Raw genomic sequence first — 27,809 nt, 5'->3', positions numbered from 1 at the left:
CGCTGCATCATAGCTGCCCCTGCACTCTGACCCCAACCTCTTCAGTTGGGGTATGTGAAGAAAAGAATTCCACTGTGCTGTAATGTATATGTGGCAATAATAAAGGCTTCTATGCCCCCGTTCTAATTCAAGTTCTAACTCAAGTGTTAGAAACTAGATAGTTAAAGATAGGTGATGGTATTGGGCTGTTGTAGCTCATTTAGCTCAAAGTTTGATGCTGTGTGCCTGTTGGGATGCTTTTCTGATTTACACAGCTGATAAGAGTCATTATTTCAGTTACTGTATTCTTTCAGGCAGAAACAATCTGGCCATTTTCACCTGACCTCTCTTAACAATAAAGCATTTGCACCCACAGAACTGTCACTCACTCACTGTATTTTGTACCATTCAATGTAATCTTAAGAGACTAAAATATTCCAGAGCAGCAATTTATAAAATACTCAAAGCAGCCCTTCAGGTGCCAACACGCATGTCACAAATACATTTACATTTACAGCATTTAGCAGATGCCCTTATCCAGAGTGACATACATTATCTCATGTTTATACAACTGAGCAATTGAGGGTTAAGGGCCTTACTCAGGGGCCCAACAGTGGCCGCTTGTGTTCCCTTTCCACCAGAAATAACCGGGTGCTGGTTCAGAGCTAGTGCTGGTGCTGGTTTAAAGTTGGCATGTTTTCTAAGAATCGGTTTGCCTTTCCATCGGCTAGAGAGCCATCACAGAGCCAAGTCTTATGTCACTGTATACGTTATACAGCAACATTAGCGCAGCGGTGGCAAACACAACATCAACAATGGCGGATGTTGCTTTACTGTTAATGCGCATGGCTTTGCAAACCTACACTGGCATCCAAACTCAGCCAATCCTGATTTAAAATGACATAAAAATTGCACTAACTTTTGTAGCAACGTTTTGTTACTACTTAAGTACCACTTTTCTTGGTTCAGAGACTGTGCTTTGGGTGGCAAAAAAGAAATAACTGATTTTAAATTAGGCTCTGAACCAGCACTCAAACTGCCTCTGTGGAAAAGTGGCATATGTGGACCTGAGCTTGAACTCACAACCTTACGATTAGTAGCCCAACACCTTAACCACTAGTCTACCACACGCTCAAAGGCCACACAGATCACATAATTTTCTTCATTCTAATGTTTGATGTGAATATTAGCCGAAGCTCTTGACTTGTATCTGCATTAGACTGATTAGATAGCTGCACAAATGTACGTGTGTATAGGTGTTCCTAATAAAGTGGACGTTGGTGTGTCTGTTTTTAACATTAGTATAATTATACCATTGTACCTTTTTTCATAATGACTACAAAATCTTTTCGCAAACTTTTAATTTGTTCAACAGTCAGTATAGCAGGTGACAGCACACGCGTGCGCGCGCACACCTGACGATCAGCGCGCGTTAACAGAGTGAACAACAAAGGTCAGAAAGGTCACGTGTGATCCAGAGGAAAGAACCGTGTGCAAGGAAGGCACGACACTGATTGGTTACTTGTTTCAAACGCAAACCGGAAGGCTAAGGACGTAAGCCAATCAGAACGCGGTGACGTGTGATTCCTATGACGCAAACAACCGTTGAAGGAGGACGGACATTTTCTAGCGTCTGATTCTAACGAGCTGAAAGTGAAGAGAAGGAAAAACGTGAGAGCTTCTGTTCAAGAAAAGGCTTTCGGAGAACGAAATAAACAGGATGAAGAATATGTAAACGGACTGTACCGAATTTTGTGCTTTTATATTAATTAAAAAATTCGGTCCAAACCGCTTTAGGTTAGAAAACACGACTTAAAGATGTCGGCCGACGCGGCGAGAGACGACGCCTGTCGGGAGTATCAGTCGTCTCTGGAAGACTTGACTTTCAACAGCAAACCGCACATCAACATGCTGACCATCCTCGCTGAAGAGAATCTGCAGTTCGCCGAGGACATCGTCGCTATAATTGAAGCACAAATTGCCAAGGTTTTTATGAAAAATAGCTTTTTTTTGTTTTGTTTTGTCACGTAGCAGCCATATTGTCCTCGTGAATACAGCAGCACGCGCATGTGCAGAGTCAGCATGCGCGAGCGTGTTAAGGCCTTAATACACCAGAGCATTTTGTACATGTAACTGTCGTTAAATTCAACATTTATTTATCTACACTTATTTATTTAAAGAGATGTTTACAGCTTTGTCGCAGAGCCGAATTCTGACCGTCTGTTTTGCTTTGTGTTGCCTAGTGAACGTTAGATACCTTTATTTTACTGATTCGATCGATAGCTAATAAGCTAGTTTTTAAACTTTAGATTTTTTTAGTTTTAACGACCCATATTGTACAAAATCTCAATAAACACTGCAGTGTCGTTTGATATCATCTCGTAGATTCCACACTGTGAGTTCAATATCTGTGCCACTTATTTATTTAAACACACGATGGCTAATTTGGCTAAACATAAAGAATGAACGCGTTTTTTTAATGTTTATCTTTACGGCTCTAATAAATATAACTGCTTTAATAAACTTAAAGGTTTATCCGAGATACAGTATATTTTTTTTATATAGATGATTTTATCTTTAAAAGAAGAAAACAGAAAAATTCAGTTCTACGCAACGGTCATGTTTGAGATGTAAATTGTTAACTGGTTTCAGTCAGTTTTGCATGTTAGATTTATACAAATATTCACCACATGTTGGAGATACTCAAGGGTGTGTATTGAGGTCTTGAGATCTTCATCTGTTCGACTGGTCACGTCAACTAAATGGATTTAGTCCCCCCTAAAAAACAAAGCTGGATTATAAATAATAATAATAATAAGGTCTGGGAGCTCATACAGTTTATTCTACAGTTAAAAGGTTTGGCTGCAAAAAAGTGTTTAATCCTTTATTATAAATGATTAAGAGTTTCTTTTAATAGCCGTTGGTATTTTGTTACTATGGAAAAACTGCTCACTGATCTAGAAGTTATTGGAGCCAGAAAGATAAATATCAAAAACAAACCCTAATTTTTTTATTGTATCCTAAAGTCTAAAAAAAAAAAAGATTTATCCTTAATACATGGTGATCTAATTTGTGACTTTGTTCCCATTGTCTGCCAGAAAACTGACAGTGTTGGTTATATAGCAGTTGGCAGCTGCTAGGCCCATACAGTCAGTCTGCCAGTCTGTCTTCTCTTAATTAAAGTGGATTTGTGGTTGATATTGTCATTGCTTTAGTCATCTGGATTATGCTTAGCACTGCACAATAACCAGTTATTAGTGATATTAGGTACTAAACCGGGTAGAGATGAGCAGAGGTGTGAGGTAAATTTACTTTAGGAGGGAACAAAAGTTGCACTGTAACTACCGCTGTAAATGTAAGTTTTGCCATAATCGTCATCATGCTCATGATAGCTGTTATGCCATAGTCCTATGGTCGTAATTTTGGTGGTCCGTGAAAACGAGCTCCTTGCTATTTTTGTATTTACTAACTAATAAAGGGTTCATGGCGTGTTTAGATTTCTGAGTAATTTTTCTCTTGATTTTTTTCATTGTTAATAAATGCTACACAAATGTGACAATAAACTATATGAAATATGCTTTTGTCTTTCTTTACCAGTGTAATTTTTTGTGGGAACATCTGCCTATTCTTTTGAGTTTGTTTGTGTGAAATGGTCTTTCAATCAAACATTGCTTCAAATGTGTACAGTGTCTTTGCATAGTAACTCCATAATATAACCAAATGTTAATTATCCTTTAAACAAAGTTGCCAGCCATGTAGCCCTGGGAAGAAGGGCAAAAAATTCTAAGACAAACCCAACCCTACTTTAAAGGACAAACTCCAAACAACCTTTGGTTAAAAGTGCAGTGGATTTTTTTTTTCTCCCTTTTTTTAAGCCAACTTTTAATCTTTTATTTGATGCGTCAAAAGGTGAATGGTCAATTGCAGAAATATTAAAATAAAATAAGACTGTATCCCTTTTTTTTTTTTTCCTTCATAAGACTTTAAAAGCAGCAGACAAAATGTTTCTCAAATGATGACTCTAACAAATAACTAATAAAAAATATGGACTATTGCATATCTTTTTGCCCCGGAATGTCTGCACTGAAGATTCGTCATTGGAGCCTTTTTTTTTTTTCCTGGAAGAGGAGTACAACTTTTATTTCCCCTGTGTTTCCAGAATACGTATATGGTGTTTTGAATGACCATATCCATGCAAGTATTCTTTTTTCAGCCCCCTACATTTTGTTTTTCCTTATCAACCAAGGGCTGGAACAATTGGAAGAAAACTTTTATTTTTTTCCATGAAATGCATTTTTGGGAAGCTGGAGGGACATGTTTTTTTTCCTCATCAACTTTTCCCCTTTTTAAACACCAAAGGACACAAGCTAATATCACACTGTAATTGACCGTTTGTCATGTTGTGTACTAAACTTGTGAGTTTTCTATCGCTGTAGGCGCCTCCAGCTGAGAAGCTTCCTGTTTTGTACTTAGTGGATTCCATAGTGAAGAATGTTGGCGGACAGTACCTTGAAGTGTTTTCTAAAAACCTAATCACATCCTTTATATGTGTTTTTGAGAAGGTACTTAATTTTCCACTTATTGCTTCTTATGATGTTGCTGAACATTAAGCGTCTAGTGCTTCCATTTTGTATATTTATAGATGTTTTCTGTACAGTTATATTTTCTTAACTTGTGATGGTATGGTGGTGGTCATAGGTTTGCAAACGTCTTACTGCTGGAAAGATTAAGTCAGAATTAATCATTTTAGGACAGAGATTTATATAGCTACTAAAAAAACAGATGTCAGAGTACTTCTTTCTTCTGCCTTGCTTTAGGTGGATGAAAACACTAGAAAATGTCTCTTCAAATTGCGTTCCACATGGGACGAGATTTTTCCCTTGAAGAAACTCTATGCTTTGGATGTTCGTGTGAACTCAGTAGATCCTGCTTGGCCCATTAAGCCTTTACCACCAAATGTAAACGCCAGTATTCATGTCAACCCCAAATTTTTAAAGCCGGTAAGCATGTGGAATGAGAGAACAGAAACTTGGTTCTTCAGTTTTCAATCTAGGAAAGAAAAGCAGTTAACCATAATGTCTCTCTCTTTGTGTAGACTGAAGAAGTAGCTTCTCATCCACCAGTCAGTGAGAAGAACTTGGAGGAGGAACAAATAATAAGACAGCAGTTGCTTGCCAAGCAAAAACAATTGTTAGAACTTCAGCAGAAGAAGATAGAGCTTGAACTTGAACAAACAAAAGCACAACTGGTAAGCCTTGTGTTGAATCAGAATTTTCATGCCTGTACTTTGAAAAACCATTCCAGCCTGCAAATGGGGGAATAGCATTGTTTTGAACTAAACTGCCCATAATTATAAATCTCTACATTGAAGTATTTGTCTCTTTTCTCAAGGCGGCCAGTACAAACCACCCACCCACCAGTGGTTCGGGACAGTTTGATCCACCATCTGTGAGTCAGCCAGCTCCCACACATCACAAGTCATGGCATCCACCACAAGTAGACAAACCACCAAATAGAGATCCTAGATTAAACAGAGCTTCCGCCCCATCCTTAAATACAAAGGAGCAAGGAGCATTCAAGAAGGAGAGCCAGGTCACACCAACTGTTATCATTGCACCTGAAAAGAGAGTTCATGTACCCCTAGAAAGGCCCAGTAAGCTAATGAGAATACCAAAAAAAGATCCCTCTGCAACCGATGAAAAAGCAAAATCCAAGTCTGTGTCACCATTAAGCAAAGGAGTCCTTCATAAAAGCAAAGACACTGAGCTTGAGCACCCGAAGACATTAGATGTTAATAAAAAGGACCCAAGGTTGCGAAAGCAGATGCATGAAAAGACGGATCCGAAAGAGGAAGAAGTCAAAGAAAAGAAAAGAGGCGTAGAGAGGAAAGAACGGGAAGTTGTTGGCAAAGGCACCGACCCACAGAGATCCACCATCTCCAGAAGCAAGTTACTAAATGGGTCTCTGAATAAACATGAACGATTTGATGCTTTTCCAAAGCAAGATATTAAAGTCAGTAAAACCAATATCAGGAAACGGTCTCGGTCCAGATCTCGTTCGCCGCCTCAGCATTCTCCTAAACGAAAAGAGAGGCGGTCTCCAAAGAGAAGAACAAGGAGCATCACTCCACCTCCAAAATCAGGAAAAACTAGGCAGTTAAGCAAACATAACGAAGTCGAAACTCAAGCAGTTGTTAGGGAAGATCGGATTACACCAAAGAAGACAGTTTCTGAACTGAGGCGGTTGAAAAGACCACTGGAAGATAGAACTTCTGAGCACAAAGATGTCCAGCCACTGAGAGCATCATCTGTAGAGCATAAAAGTGCTAAAGACTTGAAGAGATGGAGGAGTGGGTGGGAAGAAAATAAACCGTAAGCAGTGTCATGACCCCACCCTACTTTTTTTTTTTAATGACATGAGTTTTGTATGACTTTTGTAACAGCACAATTAAAGTAGTTTTTCTTCTTTTCATTTACAGTCTTAAACAGCCTGACCCAGATCTCTCGCACGGCAAACCTGGGCCACAAAGGCATAAAGCATGGAACAGCTATCAGAGACCTCCGACCCCACGGACACTGAAACAACATCGTCTGAGTGTCGATGCCAATTTACAGATTCCAGTCGCGCTTCATTCTGCTAGCAAGAGAGATCTTTTACGGAAGGTATAACAGAACAATCAAGTTTGCTAATTTATTTTAAATAGGAAAATAAATGTTAGTTGAAATAGTTAAAGGTCATTATTAAAGTTTTCCATATATATATTTATTTGTTTTGAATTGCTTTACATGTGACCATATTAGTTTGTTGAGGGTAATGTAAGATTTCTGTTTCTTTCTGCTGACACACTAAATGTACCCCTGCTTCCTGATCACATTTAAATCATAGTACAGCTTTTGTACTCCTTCACATTATTCAGCAGCAACTCTTGTATGTCATCTTCTAGGCTCACCAGCGACTGGCTAAGGGAGAGTTAACCCAGGAAGACTTTCTTAATGTGGCTCATCAAATAAAACAAATATTTCAGTATCAAGAAGAAAAACAGCGCTCTGATTCTTGGGAGGGACCGAATGATGATGATGCATCCACAAAAAAGAAACCTCCTGGACATATGTCTGATGCTGAGCTCTCTTACTTGGAGCACAAATCAAAGCTGAAAAGAACACAGCTGCAACGCCCAGGTACTATACAATGTTTTCATATAGAACACTATGTATACTGTGTCTTAGTGGGTTAGATGTAATGATTCTAGCATTTTGCCAAAAACAACTCCTCACTAGACGTCAAATTCTTTTGAATGATTTTACATTTTGAATCTGTGTGTAATAATGTTTGTGTCTCAGTTGTGTGTGTGACATTGCAGGGTGTTTGTTATTAATGTTTAACTTTTGTTTTCTGGCCCTTACAGTACACCAGAGCTCACCTTTGAGAGAGATTGTGCAACTCCATAGGCCTCAACAAGAGCATGAGGATCCATTCACCTCAGATGCACTCAAAAAGGGAATTGAAGCCTTTAAAACATTCTCAGGGCCTGATGACCCTAGAAGAAATGACAGGCTATCATCTCAAACAGGACCCCCTTTTAGAAATTCCCCGAGTCCAGCTGGTTGTGATGTAAACACTGTGAAATCTTCAAGTCTGCCATTTGAAGGATCAGCTATATCCATGGATATGGATCAACTTGAGGATGGAGATATCAGTCCAAGGTTCGAAAGTCCTAACAGTGTTCACTCTGATGCAGGTCCAGACAGTGATGCCCCACTTGGTATAGATGCTCCTTCAAGGCATGAAATGCTGCCAGGACCAGGAAGAGTTGTCCGAAACCTTAATGAATCTCCTGGCCAAACACCACCTCATGCTTCTGATGCAACTAATACACAGGTGAATATGACAAGACATGAGGGTGCAAATGTCCCAGCACGATTTGATGGCCATATGAGTTCCCATTCTCAGTTTGAAGGATCACATGGCCTTATGGGACAGACACGTTCAGAGGGTCCACCCAGACCTCATCCTCCTGCGAGATATGAGGGAAATACCGGTCCAGGGAGATACGATGGGCCTGGTGCTCATGGTCCAGCTAGGTTTGAGGGGCATGGCCGATATGATGGTCCTGGACCACATAGGTTTGAAAGACCCCCATTGTTGAAAGGGCCTGGAAGATATGATAACCAGTCAGTACCACATGGACCAATGAGGTTCACAGAGCCTCATGGCCGATTTGAAGGGCCGGGTCGTTTTGATGGTCCGTTGGGACATCAAGGACCTGGAAGATTTGATGGCCCAGGACCCATGCGTTACAGCAGCTCGATGCAGTCAAATAGATTTGATGGCCCTGCCAGGTTTGATAATCCCCATATGCCACAAGGCCCTCCTGGAGGATTTGATGGCCCAATGAGGTTTCCTTCTGGGATAGTAAATTACGAGGGACCAAGGAGACATGAAGGGCCAGGCAATCAGTCAGGCCTGATGCGCTTTGACAATTCTGCACAACCAGCACCTATGAGATTTGAAGGACAGCCCTCTGGCATGCCCAGATTTGAGTCTGTTCCACAGGGTACTCCACGGTACCGTGGACCTCCAAACATGCAAAACTCATATAGACCACAAGGGCAGATGATGATTGATCAGTCTCAGAATCAGGGTCCAATTTTAAATTCAGGTGTTCCACCCCACAATTATAACATGGGAGCAACTAATACATTTGATGGACAATCTCTGCCGTTTCACGTGCAGCAAAACGTCGCACAGGGGACCAGCTTTAATGTGCCAGAACCCACACCATCGGGATTTCAGAATTCATATGGGCCTGTTGCTCCATTTCCTGGTGCTGCTCCGGCAAACCACCCTCAGCCTGTGAGTACCAAAAATTAAGCCTGGAGTCAAACTATTCTAAGGTTGAATGTGGATGGCCTTTAATGCTTGTGATGAAAACTGATTGATTTATTTTAATTTATTTGTAGATGCCTGTTATGCCTGCTTCAGTTCAGAATTTTGGACCACAAAACCCAGCACCTTTCAACCCACCCGGTAAGATTTTTTTGAACACACTTATTGGCTTGTCTTATAGGTTAGTGATTTGAGAAGTGGACTTATGAGATGTCTGGTTTTTTTTTTAATGTCAGGTTCCCAGTTTGTACAGCCTGAGAGTCACCTGGGCCAAATGGATGTTAATGACTTGATGGCCAAACTGATAGACTTTGGAATAATCAAGCGAACACAAACGGATTCAAGCAGTGGTAGGCACCTTTAATTTTGGTTGATTTGTGTGTAAATATAAAAACTGTTGTGATGTAGACAGAATCCAGTGATTCATAGACCCATATATTCCTGGAGTTTTCACAACATATTTTTGTTTAAGATTAAACATGTAATTTCTGTTTTCTAAAATTAGCGCATCTTGCGTTTATCAGATTATTTTGGACATGTAAACATATAAAGAAAATGTTCCTTGCTCATTTCAGAGTCTGCATCTGTGACTCCATCTCAAAGTGTACCAGAAGAGGAGGAACCGGAGGAGGAGGAACAGGAGGAGGATGACTCTGTCCCCGACATGACCGGCTTTGTTGTAGACGACATGAAACAGTACGTGTTCTCCAAATAGGTGTCTTTAGGTTTACATTTTGACTGAGTTTTAAAACTGTATTCGGTTCTCACTTAACAGGAGACATGAAATTGTCATCACCAAACTGTACACTGGAATCCAGTGCTACTCCTGTGGGATGCGCTTTACTGCTTCTCAGACGGATATTTACGCTGATCACTTGGATTGGCACTACAGACAAAACCGTTCAGAGAAGGACATCAGTAGGAAAGTAACACACAGACGGTGGTACTACAGTCTCACAGTAAGCCCAAAATACACTTTATGTACATTTGCCATATATTTTTTAAAACCTATAGAATGTTGTTTTGGCAGGGTCACTAAGATTTTACTGACCTGTGTACTTCTACGCCGGCACGGTTTAGTTCATAGGAACGAACATCACTGACATTACTTAAAGCAAATTGCTCTGTTTTTAGGACTGGATTGAATTTGAAGAAATTGCTGATCTCGAGGAGAGGGCAAAAAGCCAGTTTTTTGAAAAAGTACACGAGGAGGTTGTACAGAAAAACCAGGAGGCAGCCAAAGAGCGAGAATTCCAAAGTGTGAAGGCTGCTGCAGATGTTGTTCATGAAGTAAGAATGCATATTAAAGCTGAAACCCTAACACCCTTACCCCTACCTCCCTCCAACTCTTGCTGCATTTTCTGTTCCTTTCTTGGATTTTGTGCTAAGCTTGATCATATTGTCAGTACTAGTGTCAGCTGCATAGATTAATCCTGTAAATACGTCAATTGCAATGCATTTAAATGTGTTCTCTCATTCTGTGTCTGCCCCCAGTCTTGTGAGATCTGCCAAGAGCAGTTTGAGATGTACTGGGAAGAAGACGAGGAGGAATGGCATCTGAAGAATGCCATCAGAGTTGATGAAAAGGTACGAGATTCTACGCACATGTTCATTATCCGGGTTTTGTCTGATACTGTGTGCAGACGGCAGACTCATGATTCACTCTTTACTTTCAGACATACCATCCCTTGTGTTATGAAGACTACAGAAATGTAAGTGTCACAACTTTTAATGAGCTAAAACTGTCAATTAAATTTGCATATTTGTTATTCGGCATGCTTAAACATTTGAGCCAGTCAATCAGTCGAACCCTATTCCCAAGTGGATGATATTGAGATGATATACAGTTTTTGAAGTAATTTTGAGAATGCATATAAAGACAAATCAATGCAAAATAAGAAGAAATGAAACTACTAGGGGGAAAAATAGACATCTATATTTTAATTATATTTTACAATTTTAAAGATTCAAAACAGAAAACATCAAATCAGCCTTTTTGAGACTTTGTCCCAAGGCATCACGTCTTAGGGCCATATTTCAGTCAGTGGTCAACTTTACCCGGTTTAAATGTACTCATTAGTGTCTGATTTCCCGAGACAAATAAAGCTAGTAATATAACCAGTAATAAGTCTGTCTGGCTCAGTTCACATTCAGGCCTACATCCAGTGCTGTAACAGACTTGCTGTTGTGGTTGAGGAGACACATCAGGACTGTCTTCTATAAACTAGAATAAAACTCCCCATGGAGCTGAACACTGACTTCAGCTAGACAGCTATCTTAGTGATTAACTTAGTGATAGTTATTTTTTATTTGTGCCCCTACCTAAGTTTATGGTTGAACGGTGGCAGGTTTTATATGGAATTACCAAACTGGGTCACTGACAGCAAGGTCAAATATCTAAAATAGATTTTATTCAATAGCATTTGTTTGAAACGTACAAATTAGTAACATTAATACTTGTAGGGCATATACTTGAAAGGGGCAGGTTTTTGGCTGAAAATACCTTTCAGTCGCTTATAGAAAATATGAATCAGACAGTCTATACTGTTTTTGTGGTTGTGAAAAAGCTGTTGTGGACCTGCACACAGTCTCCAGTGCTGAAGTAAAGAAGACAAAGTTCTTTTTGTATTTTGTTCTTATTTGAAAACACCTTTTTTTTTCTCTCTCTCTCACATAAACTCTGTAGACATCTTCCTTTGTGGATTCCACCCCATCTCCCAATAAGATGCTCACAGAAAACCCTTTAAATGTTTTCTTAAAACAAGAGAGGGAAGGTGAGGTGTCATGCTCCAGTATTAAAGAAGAGCCATCTGAAGGAGACACAGAGGCTGTAACGGTAAAACAGGAGGTTCAGGATGAGTCGTAAGGAGGGTCACAAACAATTAGTGCAATTCTGTTTTAAACCGTGCTGCTGCTTTAAGACCTCCTTCTCTCGTCATTACTTGAGTTTCTGTAAAACTATTTTTATACAGAATGGCTCTGAGGCAGGGTCCTCAGCTATGCATACATTTAAATACATTTTTGTATTTGTAACTGCCTGCAATTTTCAGGTGTTTTTTTGCTGTGTGAATGCCAAGTGAAATGTACTTTAAAAATATGTATGTTGGGGGTAAATGTGTGTATAATTTAATTTATAAATAAAGAAATATTTTTGGTATTTGTTGTGTAATATTGAAAATCTAAAACATTCAGTTTAAATCCTCCAAGAATTTACGTTTTTTCTTAATGAGACGTTTGTACAGAAATCAAGACTTTTGAGAGCAATGAAGAACTAGATTCGCAGACGACATGTCGAGAGTTCTATAATCCCTAATTTTAGTCGTTAGAAAATTTCTTCAAGTCAGAGAGTTTCAGTTATAAAGGATAAAGATGGATCCAGCTTTCTCCCCATCTTTCATCTAAATGTGTAAATACATGCGTGTCAAGCCCATTGAGTTTACTAATGTTTTTGGTTATGGTTAATAAAAATGTGTTTAGTTTAATAAGCGGGGAAAAAAATAAATAATTTTTGCAGAAATTTGAGGTTTGCTTGACATACTGAATATTCAATAAAGTGAATCATCATTTAAAAAAAGTGTCTGTGTGTGGCAAGTGTTTACTTGTGTACTTTTTGAAATGTTTATCCTAAATAAAATTTAGTGTTAATGATACCTGGCTCATGAAGTCCTTTTATTCTTTTCTTTTAACCTGGCACTGTGTATTGTGGCAACAAACTGACAGTAGTGTATTTAGTTTTCGATTTCTAAGGAGGCTGTTACAATTCAGCCATCTGATAACACACAAAAAAAACCTTTGTATGTAGAGTGAGCTTCAATTTTGGTGGGTCTCAAGCTGTAATTATTAAAAAGCAAACTACAATAAGAGTAAATATCATGTACACCTTTCAGAGCAGGTCAGTGGTCAGCATTATGTTTGTGTATCTGAACCAATGAACGTGTTCCAATATGATTTGATAGCTTCTGATTTGTTCGAATTCGAAAGTTACTAAGGGGCACATTAATATAGTTACAGACAAATATGAATTACACCTGTACTTTATTTGTTTCTAATCACTTTGTTGAGTCAATTAATTTCAATTAAATGTATGCGTCAATCCTAATTATCTGATCATTGCACATTTATTCATTGCCAATAATTTATTGAAATTTTTTATTAAAATCACCAGGGAAAATAAAACAAGGAAGACATGTTGATTTAACAGATTTTGCTTACCAAAATGTACTCATTTTACATGATCAACTATAACATAAAAGAGATTTATTTTAATTCCATGATCTGTAGACACCAAGACCAACTGCCAAACAGGAGAAGATGCACACTGTGGAAAGATCCCAGAGAGATATTATGTTGTGATTGATAAATTCAGTAACACAGTCGAGGTCATACGTTTCCATACAATCTGCAGAATATTATTAATAAATGTAATTATTTTGTATTCTCTGAAACTTAACTATCATATGTAGCTTTTTGTACTAAAAGAAATGAGATCATTGTGCAAAATAATATATTTACACCCCCCTGGCTCTAAACGTGTCATCTTGCCTTCTTGAGTTTGCAGCTTTTGTAATAGTTGTGTACGAGTCCCTCAGTTGTCCTTCGACTCATGAACGACTCACAAAATATAAAAACAGTTGTCGATCATCGAGGTAACACCACACGGTATTAAAAAAGGAAGTGTATGGAAACTTTTAAACGGGATCATTTATTGTCTTGTGGACTAATTGTGTTACGTGGAACAGCATATTCAGTTTAGAACTCAAACATACAATTTTTATCATCTGCTTTTGTTTTTTTTTAAATATATTTATATATATCTATTTATATATTAGAATATTTGCATTCCACAAGGCCTATGTAAACTTATGACCTCAAAATGACACGTGACTAATCTCGGCGTACCTGCAAGATATCGGATCGTCTGGAGCTTCAGTGATTCCAGGAGTGTTTTCAGTGAAGCCACTTCGATATCTATTTTCTTAATGGTATCAATTGCACTGGATTCGATTTCGGCATTCTAAACATTACAAAAAGATATTTCAGCCTAAATATCTGAGTTATAACTTTTCATGAGCAACTTTTTAAAATAACAACAACCTACCTTTTGGTGAAACTCAGAGCTGACCTCCATCAGTTTTTTCTCATGCTCTGTAAACTGATGCATTTGAAACGGATTCATATTTTGTGTATAAAGATGGTACAAGCTTCTAATTATGTTTTTAACAAACCAGGATACATAACCGAAGATGGTGACTTACCATGTCGATTACTCGACTTCGCTCAAGATTAATATCCAACTTTGTGTCTGCTCTGATTTTTTGACTCTCCTCCTTCAATCAAAAGACGCAATGTTAAAAATCGATGTGAATTTAATAATGGTTGTGAAAAATATCAGTCTAAAAACTACATTATTCGTTCAGGAAGAAAAGACTTTACTCACAAGCAATCTGTTCTTGATCTGCTCAAGTTCAGTCTTCATTTTCTAAACAGAAGAATTGAGTTTAACTCAAACAAAAACAAAACAAAACAAAAAAAAAAAACCTTTTGGGTACTGATTATCCAAAGGCATGATTTCAAGCGAATTCTGGACTAGAGTATCAAGGCCAAAAAAACTAAGGCTAAAGTTTATAGCTAAAGGTTTAGGGAAAACCCAAAGCTCAGGAAGAACAAGTTTTTCACACATGGCAGAGATATGAATCAAGCCCCCATCCATCCCTTATTGGCTAAAGAGAGAGTTTAATAAGCATAATAAAAACAGTCAGCGTAAAGCTGTCTTTCACACTGTGATTAAGTTGTTAGACAGCTACCACACATACTATACAGAGATGAACTGAAGTCTAATGAGTTCAGGACAGAATATTTAAATAAGCATTTTCCTCCCTTTTCTCTGATGGACTTAACCGGTATTTTAAAGACAATAACAACGTCGTAAAAGTCGTAAAAACGTGAAAAATGTTTTCCAAGCTGCTACACATGTATTTTGGCTGTTTGTTTATACTTCTATATAAGGCTTTTTAAAAATACACATTGATGTCTAAAACTCTACTACCTCTCCAGTCAATTTCATATAAAGCAATAATGTATATACAGTCAGGTCCATAAATATTGGGACATCGACACAATTCTAACATTTTTGGCTCTATACACCACCACAATGGATTTGAAATGAAACGAACAAGTTGTGCTTTAACTGCAGTGTCAGCTTTAATTTGAGGGCATTCAAATACATCCAAATCAGGTGAACAGAGTAGGAATTACAACAGTTTGTATATGTGCCTCCCACTTGTTCAGGGACCAAAAGTAATGGGACAGAATATTAATCATAAATCAACCTTTCACTTTTTTTATTACTTGGTTGCAAATCCTTTACAGTCAATTACAGCCTGAAGTCTGGAACGCATAGACATCACCAGACACTGGGTTTCATCCCTGGTGATGCTCTGCCAGGCCTCTACTGCAACTGTCTTCAGTTCCTGCTTGTTCTTGGGGCATTTCCCCTTCAGCTTTGTCTACATCCATTCGAATTCATGTCAGGTGATTGACTTGGCCATTGCATAACATTCCACTTTCTTCTCTTAAAAAACTCTTTGGTTGCTTTTGCAGTATGCTTTGGGTCATTGTCCATCTGCACTGTGAAGCGCCGTCCTGTTGTGAACACCCTTCACAACAGTTGGCCAGATCAAGAACACTCTCCAGGAGGTAGGTGTATATGTGTCAAAGTCAACAATCAAGAGAAGACTTCACCAGCGTGAATACAGAGGGTTCACCACAAGATGTAAACCATTTGTGAGCCTCAAAAACAGGTAGGCCAGATTAGAGTTTGCCAAACAACATCTAAAAAAGCCTCCACAGTTCTGGAACAACATCCTATGGACAGATGAGACCAAGATCAACTTGTACCAGAGTGATGGGAAGAGAAGAGTATGGAGAAGGAAAGGAACTGCTCATGATCCTAAGCATACCACCTCATCAGTGAAGCATGGTGGTGGTAGTGTCTTGGCATGGACATGTATGGCTGCCAATGGAACTGGTTCTCTTGTATTTATTGATGATGTGACTGCTGACAAAAGCAGCAGAATGAATTCTGAAGTGTTTCGGGCAATATTATCTGCTCATATTCAGCCAAATGCTTCAGAACTCATTAGACAGCGCTTCACAGTGCAGATGGACAATGACCCAAAGCATACTGCAAAAGAAACCAAAGAGTTTTTTAATAGAAGAAAGTGGAATGTTATGCAATGGCCAAGTGAATCACCTGACCTGAATTCGATTGGCTGTAGACAAAGCTGAAGGGGAAATGCCCCAAGAACAAGCAGGAACTGAAGACAGTTGCAGTAGAGGCCTGGCAGAGCATCACCAGTGATGAAACACAGCGTCAGGTGATGTCAATGCGTTCCAGACTTCAGGCTGTAATTGACTGTAGAGGATTTGCAACCAAGTATTAAAAAAAGTGAAAGTTTGATTTATGATTATTATTCTGTCCCATTACTTTTGGTCCCTTAACAAGTGGGAGGCACATATGCAAACTGTTGTAATTCCTACTCCGTTCACCTGATTTGGATGTAAATGCCCTCAAATTAAAGCTGACACTCTGCAGTTAAAGCACAACTTGTTCGTTTCATTTCAAATCCATTGTGGTGGTGTATAGAGCCAAAAATGTTAGAATTGTGTCAATGTCCCAATATTTATGGACCTGATTATATAATGATTTTATTTCCAAAAGACCCGCAAGTAACATACTGCGTTTTCCGATCTCAAGTTGGAAAATTCACTTTTCTCCAGAATAACCATGTCCTTCCTAATGGAATCCAGATGAGCCATAATTTGCTGGAGAGCAATTTCCTGCAACAGAAATGCCAGTGAAGAAAATCTGCACTGTAATTTGTGTAGATTTACACCATTTTCTTGGTTGATTCTTTACCTGATGAGCTCCTGTTACCATGTCCCTGTACACAATGTCCATGTTGGCTGTTGTGAGAGTGACCAGCGCACTGACAATCAACTCTGCCTGCTTCTTTTCAAACCCTACACAAAATGGAGCTTGTGGTGTTAAACAACACACAAACCTAGCATACAGCTTCTTCAGAACTCTCCTTATTTCTGGATCAATTGAACAGAAATCATAAAAGCAGATCATTAGAAACTGGATCAGCACATGCTAGAGGGGTTCTCAATAAAAGTCAATTTAAATATTATACCGATTTTTAATATTATTGCTTCACTGAAAGCTTGAGTTCATCATACCAACACAAAATAATAACAAAAGAGACCCAGTAAAACAGATGATAGACTGACTGTAAAAATGCCTGAGTTGAATTTAATTTCACACAAGAAAACCCAGCACTAAATGACTTCTCAATGACAATGTTACACTCCTTGGGGGTTTTAAGGAACTCTAAAAGGCTCTTTAGGTTTGTCCCTAAGGCGGAATCATTAATGGTTTTTTGGAAGTGATAGCTTAGTGACAGGTGATGGACTACTGATTAGAGGGTTTTGTGTTCAAATACCAGTACCACCAGCTGGGCCCATGAACTAGGCCCATGAGCGAGGCCAATCGATGGAGGTTACTCAGGGTTAGAGTGTATGCTGTAAATGTTTAATACAGAACTATAAAACAGATGTCCAATTAAACCTAAACCCATTGCCAGAAAAACTATGAAAGGCCTGGATATCTGCCTGCAATTATTACAGTCCATAAGGGTCACCCTAGACAGAAGCTACATGTTCGGTACGGCTTACTCTACACGTGGTCACAGAGAACCTGGAGTCTTTCCAGAGGCCTCGGGGCACAAGGCAGGAAAAGCCCTGGAGCGGGTGCCAGAATACCCTCAGATAAAAGGGTGAACATGCAAACGCCACACAAAATCGATCCCCCGGCCCTGGCGATGCAAAACAAACATGCTAACCACTCAGCCACAGTTTCAAGGGGGGCTTCAACAACTATATTACTACTAAATTATTATTATTATTATTAGTAGTAGTAGTAGTGGTAGTAGTAGTAGTATTAAAATGAAGCACAACTGCACAAGTAGAACTGCTGGTCTCACAGCTCCAGAGTCTTCTGTTTTATCCTGAGCTTGGGTTATTTTCTGTGTGAAGTTTATAGCCCTCATGTGTCCATGTGAGGGATCTTCTGGGGTTTTTACGCTTTCCACCAACCTCACAGAGATGACTCGAATTCTCTAGGTGTGAGTACTCGTGATGCCACAGGGTCCAAGGACAGACTCTGGATTCACTGGAACTGACCATGATAAAGTGTTACTGATGATGAATGAAGGACTCATTTGGCTCAGCAAATGAAATGACAGAAACCCCATCACTATATTCTGTATTTTTGTCTGGCTTAACAGGGTTTTTCATGGGTTTGTTAATACTTTGGGTCATACATCTAACTTTCTAAGGGGTTCACAAACATCTAAGCAACACTGTACCGTTTGATTCCAGCTCTTTGACCACAGAATGACTGTCGAAGGTCAGTTTTCTTTGCTCCAGTGGAGTCAGTTCCACTTTCCTGACATCATACGTCCTTCTACTGGCAGTCACGTGGAACCCTGATTAAAAATACAGCTAGCTCAAGCAACAAACAAACAAGCAATCAAATGAATAAATAAGGATAAAAACATGTACTGCACCTCTAGAAAGGCAGGAGGATGTCGGAATGACCCAGTGAAGAGATCCGACATGCTGTCTGATCTGAACAGCAGAGTATCTGAGTAAAAACAATCCCAGATGCATGATTCAAAAATATTATCTGATTATTTATGTGGTTTAAAAAAGCAAATTACAAAAAAAACAAAAAAAAAAACAAAAACAAATATATATTCACTTTTCTAACAAGTACTAAGTATATTAAAAAGTAAAGATACTAAAGTATAACTTAAAAGGCATCAGCAGAATTTTACAGCGAACACTTTGGTTTCATTCTAAATCACATCATTCACATCATGCTTCCTTCATTGTCTAAAAGCATCGTTTCTTTCAGAAGAATCGACTCTTTATTATCAAACGCAAAGTATCGGAGAGTCGATTCTTTTGAAAGCCAAAAAATAGTCACTGTTTGTTACAGAAAGCTTTGGTATCACACAGTGACTATTTGTGGCTGTATATTTATTGTACGCTTAAATAATGTTTTCGGATCCGAGTACCTGATTTGATTGTGAATACAGGAGTCGACTCGTGGAATTGAGAATCGTTCCACATTGAATCGGATTTGAATTTGATTTAAGTTGAATCCCTAGATTCTGCACTCTGTTCAGTGCACTTTAAATTTACTTGGGATGTATTTGGGATGAAGCCTTTATTTTGACTCTCGTCATACTTCCGGAAACAAGCGTTTTGCGCGAGGTGTATTTTAAATAAAGTAAACTTTATTGATTCAGTAAACTGTCATGGCGGCGTCCACAAGCCAGAGTTGGAGCTGGTTTGTCGCTTTGGCTCTTGGAGTTTCTTTTCTGAAATGTCTGCTCATAAATGCATAGTGAGTGAACAGTTTAACCTAATACACTGAGTCTGAAACACGGCTTAATTGATCAAACTTTATTTGTAATCGTTTCTTAAAAACAAACAAACAAACAAATGGCTTCTTTTCTCTGTAATAGTATAAAGATTTGGCTTTTTTTTTGTTTTTGTTTTTTTTAAGAGCCTTTGTTATATTAAACAGCCATTCGGTCTAATGACACTGATGGAAATGTCAGTGTGACCTCACGATATTAGCTCATGACACAATTTTGTGATTATTGTAAAAGCTTTACTGATAACCGCTGATTAAAGAGCAACTAGTTCAAGTCAAGAAGCATTTATTGCCATTTTATTTAGCTGATGCAATACACAGCAGCAGTTACATGAGACACTATGTGAAAAGAGCAAAAACAGTGTGCAAAACAACAGCATGTAAACAGTTTGATGGATGTATAATGGAAGAGTGTATATTTGGTGATGATCTGTGCAGTCCATACAGTTGATGTGTATGTATGTGTTGTGCTCAGTTCAGTTACTGAGTTACATAGTCACATCAGGGTTTCAGGCAGAAAATTTGTTAGTTAAGGTGTAGGTTAAGGCGTTAGGTTAAGGCGTTAGGGTTCGGCGGGTGGGCGGGGCTTCTTTGTGAGATAGACCACAGACTCTGTACTACATTTAAACAACATATAATAATAAATAAGAAAGTCTAAACACTTAGTTATCCTCTAGACAGTGCCGGACCACGTCTTTCTCTCATTTTGGAATGTTGTTTTGCACTTTCTTATTTATTATTATATGTTGTTTAAACGTATAGTGCGCGCTCGCGGTGTGAAGCACGTCTGCTCTATTCTCCGAGATGCACTTGACGGCCTTTTGTACAGCGGAATATTATTATTTTTTTGGACGACCTAGTTAAGGCGGTAGGATTTTCGAGCTTAGGCGGGCAGCTTTAACTGAAAAGCGCTGCGGGAAACCCTGCACATGTTTTACAACGATTTTAGTACTAATGGTTTTATTTCTCTGATTAAAAATACAACATGATCTAAACTGTTACCAGCTATTAAACTTATCTTGACCACCACACCCACTGTTTTGGCAGCTGGTAACTGCTCAGGATTGCAGACAGGTGGTGGAAACCTTTGCATATTTTCCTCCAAAAATGTATTTAACTCATTCATAAATATAATAGCTTGCTTATGACATTGTAGGATTTCAAGGATTTCATACCAACTTATTTGGTAATTTTCTAGTCACTCTACAGATTTTGAAGTCCACCGGAACTGGCTTGCTATCACTCACTCTCTGCCTGTGTCAAAGTGGTATTATGAGGTATTTACTCACAATAAATAATTACAGCATTCTCGTACTGTGATGCCTCGTAACATATCGTAATGTAATTACAGTCAAGCCTTTTTATGTCTGCATAATCCAGCAGTGTCCAATCTTATCAACCAAGCAGAAGCTGCACCTGATTCCACCTGTTTAATGAGTTCTTCTTGGCTTTTAAAAGACTCTGGTGTGGCTTCTGCTTGGTTGGAATGAAAACCTGCACCCACACTGGCCCTTTCCGGATAAGACTGGACACCGCTTGCTTAATCAATTAAGAGTTTGAAAGATTCTAATTTTCTCGCCTTAATGTTTTCAGGCTACATCAGAGTGGACACTGGATTATCCTCCCCTGTTTGCATGGTTTGAGTTTGGACTGTCGCACGTCGGCAAATACTTTGATGCGAAGATGCTGGTTGTTGAGAACCTTAATTACTCCAGTCCTGCTACAGTGCTGTTCCAGAGACTTTCTGTCATTATAACTGATGTGGTCTTCATTTATGCAGCTAGAGAGTACGATTGTGTTAATCATATCATGACTTACTCACACTACGATGACCCCAGCAGACTAAATATGGTTGGCATCGTTCTGAACTTATACTGTTAAATCGTCTATGTTTGGGATTTTGTGGTGTTTTTAGATGTTGTAAATGTTTACGGGAAGACAAAGGAAAGGATCTGCTGGCAAAGCCGTCTTTCATCCTGGCCACACTGCTGCTGTGGAACTGTGGACTTCTCATCGTTGATCGTATCCTTATTAAACTGACATACCGATTTATTCATCAATATGAACTAACCCAGTAGTGTGTCTTTAATCACTCTGAAGTCAATGTAATAAATCCTTAAATTACATCATGTAGATATTCATTTCCAGTACAATGGCTTCCTCTTTGGAATTCTTCTGCTATCAGTTGCACGACATCTTCAGGTGTGAAAGATTCTTTTCATCTTCCTTTTTTTTTCATCTGCTAAATTTCACCTATTATTTTTATATATCTACACAGTCATTCATGTCACATGCTTGTATTCAAATCAGCTAACATTTGAGGATGATTACAATCCAAGTAAAAAAACAATATATAATTTAAAAGCCTCACAATTTTGCTGTTAAACCAACCAAATGTTACATTTACAAAAAGTTAAATTTTTAATTGGGGAATTACACCCAATCTGGCACCCTGTTCAATTATGGCATAAATCATATTACGTGTTATAGTTGAGGACGAGGTAAAAAAGACTTTAATAGTTTTAAATGAATGTTTTCGTTTTAATATACAAATTTAAAAATGAAAGAGTTTGCTTTTAGTAATCATCACATGTAATAATTCATTATATTAAGCTATAGTTTTATAATGCATTAAAATATAAAAAATGTTGAAGTGATTACAGTGAGCAGAAGTGACACTTACTGCATTCTCCTCACTGTTATTGTCATGCAGAAGGCAAGTGTTTTATCTTTTTCAGTCAGATATTCAGTCATGTTAATTATTTTCATTATATAAAATACTTAAAATAGTGAATATGATCTCATCTTTAAATGTTTGTCTTTAAATATAATGTGTAATACTTGCTTGTAGCCTGACTAAGACTCTGCACCACATCTTACACACACACCTCTCTCTCTCTCTCTCCCCCCCCCCCCCCCCTGCTTGTGTTTAAACAGAACAGACACTATGAGGGAGCCCTACTGTTTGCCATCCTCTTAAATCTGAAGCACATATACCTGTACATGGCTCCTGCTTACGGAATCTTCCTGCTCAGGTGTTTCTGCTTCACACAGAGTAACACAGGTGTGGCTTTTTAAAAACATCTGGATGCCCTGTTACATTTATGGAGTACATTATGAAGTGTGCTAAAAGAAGTTGATCTAATATTTATTAGTGATATCCAATATACTTAAAAGTTAATCTAATATTTAAACTGCAGATTGATATTTGTACTTGTCCCCCATCTTGTAACCCAAGTCCCTTGGAATCGGCTCCAGGTTCCCTGTGACCCTGTGTATGTTAAGCGGCACAGAAAATGTATGGATGAATGAATGGATGTTTGATTGGACCTGCAGTTGTCAGTCCAACATTGAGTTAAAAAAACAGCACATCCTGTAGTCTTTTATTCCTCTTACACCACAGCAATTTACCAACATATACAACTTTTATTTATTAAAAAATGACATCATACCCTTTATACTCGTACTTTATTTTTAATAAAGTTATGTTTAATGTGGAATATTCATTCCATTAAATAAGCATAAATGATAATGATAATTTGTGTTACAAATCATTTTAAGTTTTATAAAATTCAAGTCTGTTTTTCAGGCACAAATCTACATGTGATGTAAAAGAAAAATAAAATCCTCCTAACACAGCTCTTGTATTCTCTTTAGATGGCTCAGTGAGGTGGAGGAGTTTCAGCCTTTTTCGCCTAGTAGCTCTAGGATTTATTGTTCTGTCCACCTTTGCTGTGTCTTTTGGACCCTTTATTGTCCTGGTATGTGTCATTTGATTGTCTCTTTAATTCCAAGGTCTTTGTCTGAGTGTTTTGTTGATTTAAAGAAACAATTATTTTATTCCTGATCTATTAAAGGGTCAAATGCAACAAGTCCTTTCCAGACTCTTCCCTTTCAAGCGTGGGTTATGTCACGCCTACTGGGCCCCTAATATCTGGGCGCTATACAACATTGCAGACAAAGCTCTATCTGTCCTGGGTAAGAAAACTATATACATATACGATATATATACACACATACATATATATATTTTATATCATTCCATTTTGAGAATGGTACCGCACAGTGCAGCCACGGTGCTTCGCTCTCCAGTTGTTTTAATTGTTTTTTGTTTTTTTGTTTATTTAACACTATCAGTTTTTAACAGGGATGAACTGGTAAATATTCAGCAGAACACACCACAAAATCTACTACCAGTTTTCGAATATTCGGACGTTTCGCTGAACATTATATACATCTACATCAATGAAAGGTGGTGTACAGATATGACCGTGTTAAAGAAGATGTGTTGTCCAGATCTAGAAGCGCTCTTCATTAACTGTAAGCCTTTCTACTCGCAGTGGGAGTTTCACTCGTTTATTGTTGTGAGTGTTTACATTCCACCGTAAGAGCAAGTGAGCCTGGATTTACAAAAACTGGCTAATCATATAACAGGGACAGAACAACAGCACCCGGACTCTATTAGAATAATTATTGGGACTTGTGAACTCCTAAATTACAGACAGCACGTTACATATCACACCAGAGACAGTAAGATACTGGACCTCTGTTACACCACAATAAAGAATGCATATCGCTGCCTGGTTCATTTTATACAAACCTACAGGCAAAAACTGGTTAAAAACCTGTTAAACTTGTAGTGAAGACTGAAAAATATGGACTAACAAAACAGAGCTGGTTTTACAAGCCTGTTTTAACCTCAATGATTGGAGTATTTTTTAAAGCTGCTGCCAACGATCTGGACGAGCTCACTGAGACTGTAACTTCATACATCAGTTTCTGTGAGGACACGTGCATGCCTACCAGGAGTCATCTAACGTTCAACAATGATAAGCCATGGTTTACAGCAAAACTCAGACATCTTCATCAGGACAAAGATGACTACAGAAATGGACACAGGTTCTTGTACATTCAGGCCAGGAACACTCTGAATAAGGAGATTAGAGCAGCTAAGAAGAGCTACGCTAAAAAGTTTCGGTCTGGAAAGGTCTGAAAGCCATCACCAACTACAAGACTCCATCCCCCGGCACTGTGGTGAATCAACAACTTGCTGAAGATCTGAATGAGTTTTATTGTGTATTCGAAACCCCCACACACATTCTGATCATCTCTTTACCTAACCTTTAACACCTCCATTAACCTCCCTTGACCCCTCTCCTGAGCTCCAGATCAGTGACGATGATGTGCACCAGGTCTTCAGAAAGAACAAAAGAAGAAAGGCACCAGGCCCAGATAGTGTGACACCAACCTGCCTGAAAACCTGTGCTGACCAGCTGGCCTCCATCTTCACACAGATCTTCAACGGATCACTGGAGCTGTGTGAAGTCCCTGTCTGCTTCAAACACTCAACCATCATCCCCATCCCAAAGAAACCCAAAGATTATTTATCGACGGCAGACCTGTGGCGCTGACGTCTGTTGTCTTGAAATCGCTCAACAACTGGTTCTGGTTTATCTGAAAGACTTCACTGGACCCTTACTGGACCCCCTGCAGTTTGCTTATTGTGCAAACAGGTCCATGGATGGTGTAGTAAACCTGGGACTGCATTACATCCTGCAACACCAGGATAAATCAGGGAATTATGTGAGGATCCTGTTAATAGACTTCAGTTCAGACTTCCAACACCATCATTCCAACACCTTCCAGACTAAACTAACCCAGCTCTATGTTCCTAGCTCTATCTGTCAGTGGATCACCAGCTTTCTGACAGATACAGTAGGCAGCAGACTGGGGAGGTTTATGACGACACTATAGTCATTGACCTCATCAAAGACAAAAATGTGTCTGCCTACAGACAGGATGTTAAATTGCTGGCTATCTGGTGCAGTCACAACTACTTGGAGCTCAATTCTCTCAAAACAGTGGAGATGATAGTGGACTTCAGGAGAAACAACCTGCACTCCCCCCACTCACCATCATGGACAGCACTGTGGCTGCAGTGAAGGCTTTCACGTTCTTGGGCTCCACCATCTCCCAGGGCCTGAAGTGGGGGACACACATCACATCGACACCATTTGTAAAAAAAAAAAAAAAATACATATATATATATTATTCAGATATAATGATAATTCAGGATAAAATTAATGATAAAATTGAAATTAATCCCTAAGAGAGCCATAGCTGATGATGACCAGGAAAAACTCCCTGAGACAATATTAGGAGGAAACGTTGAGTGGAATCAGACTCAAAGGGGAATGACGACAACCCTAGCTGTTTGTGAGTTCATCTATTTGGAAGGAGGCAGATATCAGATTCATCCGTGTCTGTGTGTTACTTCGCCTTGTGGCGTAGCATGAGAAAACGTATGGCTTTATAGTGTCTCTAGAAGCCCTTACCTTTTCCAGTTTAAAGCTGTTGTATAATAGAGTTGGATGGAGGGAAATGGCAGGTGAGCAACTTGGGGAGAACATGAAGACCCAACAGTACTGTCAGAGCTGAAGTTATAGAAAATGACTTCTATTCAGATTTGAGAATTTAACAGTGATGATTAAACCAAATCCTAACGCTTCTTGCTTATTTTAGGTGTGAAATTCAAACTGCTTGACCAGAACAAACTTCCCAAAGCCTCGATGACCGGAGGTTTGGTTCAGGAATTTCAACACTCTGTTCTTCCCCCCGTGTCTCCTCTAGTGACGCTCGCTTGTACTTTACTATCAATCCTGGTGAGTGCTTTGGCTGTGCATGTTAATTAAACACCACTGGTGGTGTCCAGTTTTGCTGAGATTGTGATTGAAGTAATTTGATAACTTACTTCAACTCTGTCTTAGCTTTCAGATGGCAAAACCATGTTAAGCCTTCATGAACAGTTGATCTGTTCCACTAATCTGAATCTCGTACGATATACAAAATCTGAAAGTCTTAAAAAGTATGAAGAATCAGAAATGTATTTATAATCCTTCCCACTGATTACTTACTGTTATTAGGTTTTTTATACAATAATTAAAAAATAAAAGTACCTATAAAATTTATATTTTTAATCATTTGAATAATCATCAGTTCATCTTTCTCTCTTTGGCTGTATTATTATACACAAATTCGTGTATGCTTTTAAATTCTTGGCCACACCCCCTGTCTGAGTCTGATGCTAATCAGAAGATTCGAAAAAGTTTTGGCAGAAATATTTTCCCCCTTTTTTCCTGCATAGCCTGTCCTGTTCATTACATGGCGAAGGCCTAACGGAGCCCGAGGTTTTCTGCGCTGCGTCATTGTTTGTGCCCTGGGATCTTTCATGTTTGGTTGGCATGTCCATGAGAAAGCCATTTTAATGGCAATACTTCCTCTAAGGTAATATTTTACTTTGGTTTAGAACAGAAGCTAAACTTTGTCTCGTTGCTCGTACATTTTTGGTCTGTTACTTTTCAGCTTGCTAGCGGTAGAGAGTAAGGAAGATGCTCGAACCTTTCTGATCCTCAGCACAACAGGCCATTTCTCCCTCTTTCCGCTCCTCTTTACAGCCCCAGGTATGGACTTTTCTGTCACACTGTCACTTCAACATGATCTAACATTACTTTGGTTATGTTAATGAACACATCATCCTCTTTTTTTCTTGCAGAGCTCCCTATCAAAATTCTCTTTATGCTGATGTTTACAGTCTTCAGTTTTACCTCATTCAAGAAGCTTTTCAGGTTAGTTCAAGAGATTTTTCAAGACAATACATTGAGAAAATTCACCTTAAGTTCTAATCGGTAATTGGAGTGTGTTTACTGTAGCACAAACTACAAATAAGCCTATATTACAATTAAGTAGTCAAAAAAATGTTTTTGGGGAATAATAGAAATTTCCAAATGTGCTGATATTTTGCATATTATCTATAGTTTTTGTTTAAATGACAATTGATGCACATGTGCTTATACAGTTTCCTCAAAAAGTATTGCAGATTTAGTAGAAATATTAAATTAGAAGCAGGAAGATTAGATGTATTTAATTATGTAAAAGAGCTGGATGTTTTGCTTGGTGGTGTTCAAGTTACAGATGCAGAATCACTGACTTATTTGGTCTGTTGCTGGGTTTATTTTTCCTGCAGTAAAGCAGGCTGGTTGGTGAACTCAGTGGAAGCTGTGTATCTCCTGGGCCTGGTTCCTCTGGAGCTCATCTGTGAGATTGTTTACCCACTGACCAGCTGGCAGCAGACGCTTCCCTTCATCCCTTTGCTTCTCACCTCTGTCTACTGTGCACTGGGTGTGGTTTACTGCTTCATCAGACTCTACTTATCAGTGTTCACTGTTCCATTTAGCAAAGTGAAAGCCCAGTAATAAATAAAGGTTGTAGAAACACTAATCTGTTATTACTTTTTGTGTACAATGATGTGACCGAATGTTACTTTGGACTCACTTTTGGGAAAGCGGTGTCTATCAGTGTAAGTGCTTTTATTTTGATACACAATAATTTTCTACTGAATGTAATATTTTGATTAAAGAACTATACTTTTACGTTTCCA

The 27,809-nt window shown here is 38.6% G+C and overlaps 3 protein-coding genes across 8 annotated transcripts; 2 read left to right on the top strand and 1 right to left on the bottom strand.

Annotated features, from left to right (window-relative positions):
* The first annotated feature begins 1,561 nt into the window (after positions 1 to 1,561).
* On the top strand, positions 1,562 to 12,515 carry pcf11 (PCF11 cleavage and polyadenylation factor subunit). The gene is made up of 16 exons (XM_027134173.2): positions 1,562 to 1,965; positions 4,416 to 4,541; positions 4,797 to 4,979; positions 5,075 to 5,227; positions 5,371 to 6,350; positions 6,458 to 6,641; positions 6,923 to 7,157; positions 7,385 to 8,832; positions 8,940 to 9,006; positions 9,102 to 9,215; positions 9,441 to 9,561; positions 9,641 to 9,824; positions 10,000 to 10,155; positions 10,360 to 10,452; positions 10,542 to 10,577; positions 11,552 to 12,515. Exons 1-16 carry the CDS (start codon positions 1,798 to 1,800, stop codon positions 11,729 to 11,731), a joined length of 4,428 nt encoding a protein of 1,475 aa, XP_026989974.2. The 5' UTR covers positions 1,562 to 1,797; the 3' UTR covers positions 11,732 to 12,515.
* A 482-nt stretch (positions 12,516 to 12,997) lies between these two features.
* Positions 12,998 to 18,831, bottom strand: ccdc90b (coiled-coil domain containing 90B). Of its 5 annotated transcripts, none has more exons than XM_047805873.1 (9): positions 18,495 to 18,831; positions 18,294 to 18,413; positions 16,784 to 16,962; positions 16,588 to 16,704; positions 14,303 to 14,344; positions 14,121 to 14,192; positions 13,964 to 14,017; positions 13,765 to 13,879; positions 12,998 to 13,183 (listed from the first exon to the last, which is right to left on the bottom strand). In XM_047805873.1, the coding sequence occupies exons 1-9, from the start codon at positions 18,595 to 18,597 to the stop codon at positions 13,128 to 13,130; spliced, it is 858 nt and encodes a 285-aa protein (XP_047661829.1). In that variant the 5' UTR covers positions 18,598 to 18,831; the 3' UTR covers positions 12,998 to 13,127. The 5 variants fall into 5 exon arrangements, with proteins under 5 accessions (XP_047661829.1, XP_047661830.1, XP_026989976.2 ...); XM_047805874.1 differs by having other exon boundaries at positions 16,784 to 16,887; XM_027134175.2 differs by having other exon boundaries at positions 16,603 to 16,704; positions 18,495 to 18,826.
* A 350-nt stretch (positions 18,832 to 19,181) lies between these two features.
* On the top strand, positions 19,182 to 27,807 carry alg8 (ALG8 alpha-1,3-glucosyltransferase). Of its 2 annotated transcripts, none has more exons than XM_027134174.2 (13): positions 19,182 to 19,339; positions 20,571 to 20,649; positions 20,966 to 21,159; positions 21,288 to 21,394; positions 21,507 to 21,574; positions 22,310 to 22,436; positions 23,030 to 23,133; positions 23,230 to 23,350; positions 25,895 to 26,034; positions 26,517 to 26,656; positions 26,735 to 26,832; positions 26,925 to 26,997; positions 27,396 to 27,807. In XM_027134174.2, exons 1-13 carry the CDS (start codon positions 19,251 to 19,253, stop codon positions 27,622 to 27,624), a joined length of 1,569 nt encoding a protein of 522 aa, XP_026989975.2. In that variant the 5' UTR covers positions 19,182 to 19,250; the 3' UTR covers positions 27,625 to 27,807. The 2 variants fall into 2 exon arrangements, with proteins under 2 accessions (XP_026989975.2, XP_047661828.1); XM_047805872.1 differs by lacking the exon at positions 19,182 to 19,339 and adding an exon at positions 20,041 to 20,446.
* Positions 27,808 to 27,809: the final 2 nt, after the last annotated feature.

The sequence above is a fragment of the Tachysurus fulvidraco genome, chromosome 21 (genome assembly GCF_022655615.1).
Source record: "Tachysurus fulvidraco isolate hzauxx_2018 chromosome 21, HZAU_PFXX_2.0, whole genome shotgun sequence".
Taxonomy (NCBI): Eukaryota; Metazoa; Chordata; class Actinopteri; order Siluriformes; family Bagridae; genus Tachysurus; species Tachysurus fulvidraco.
This window is presented reverse-complemented; position numbering and strand designations above follow the sequence as displayed.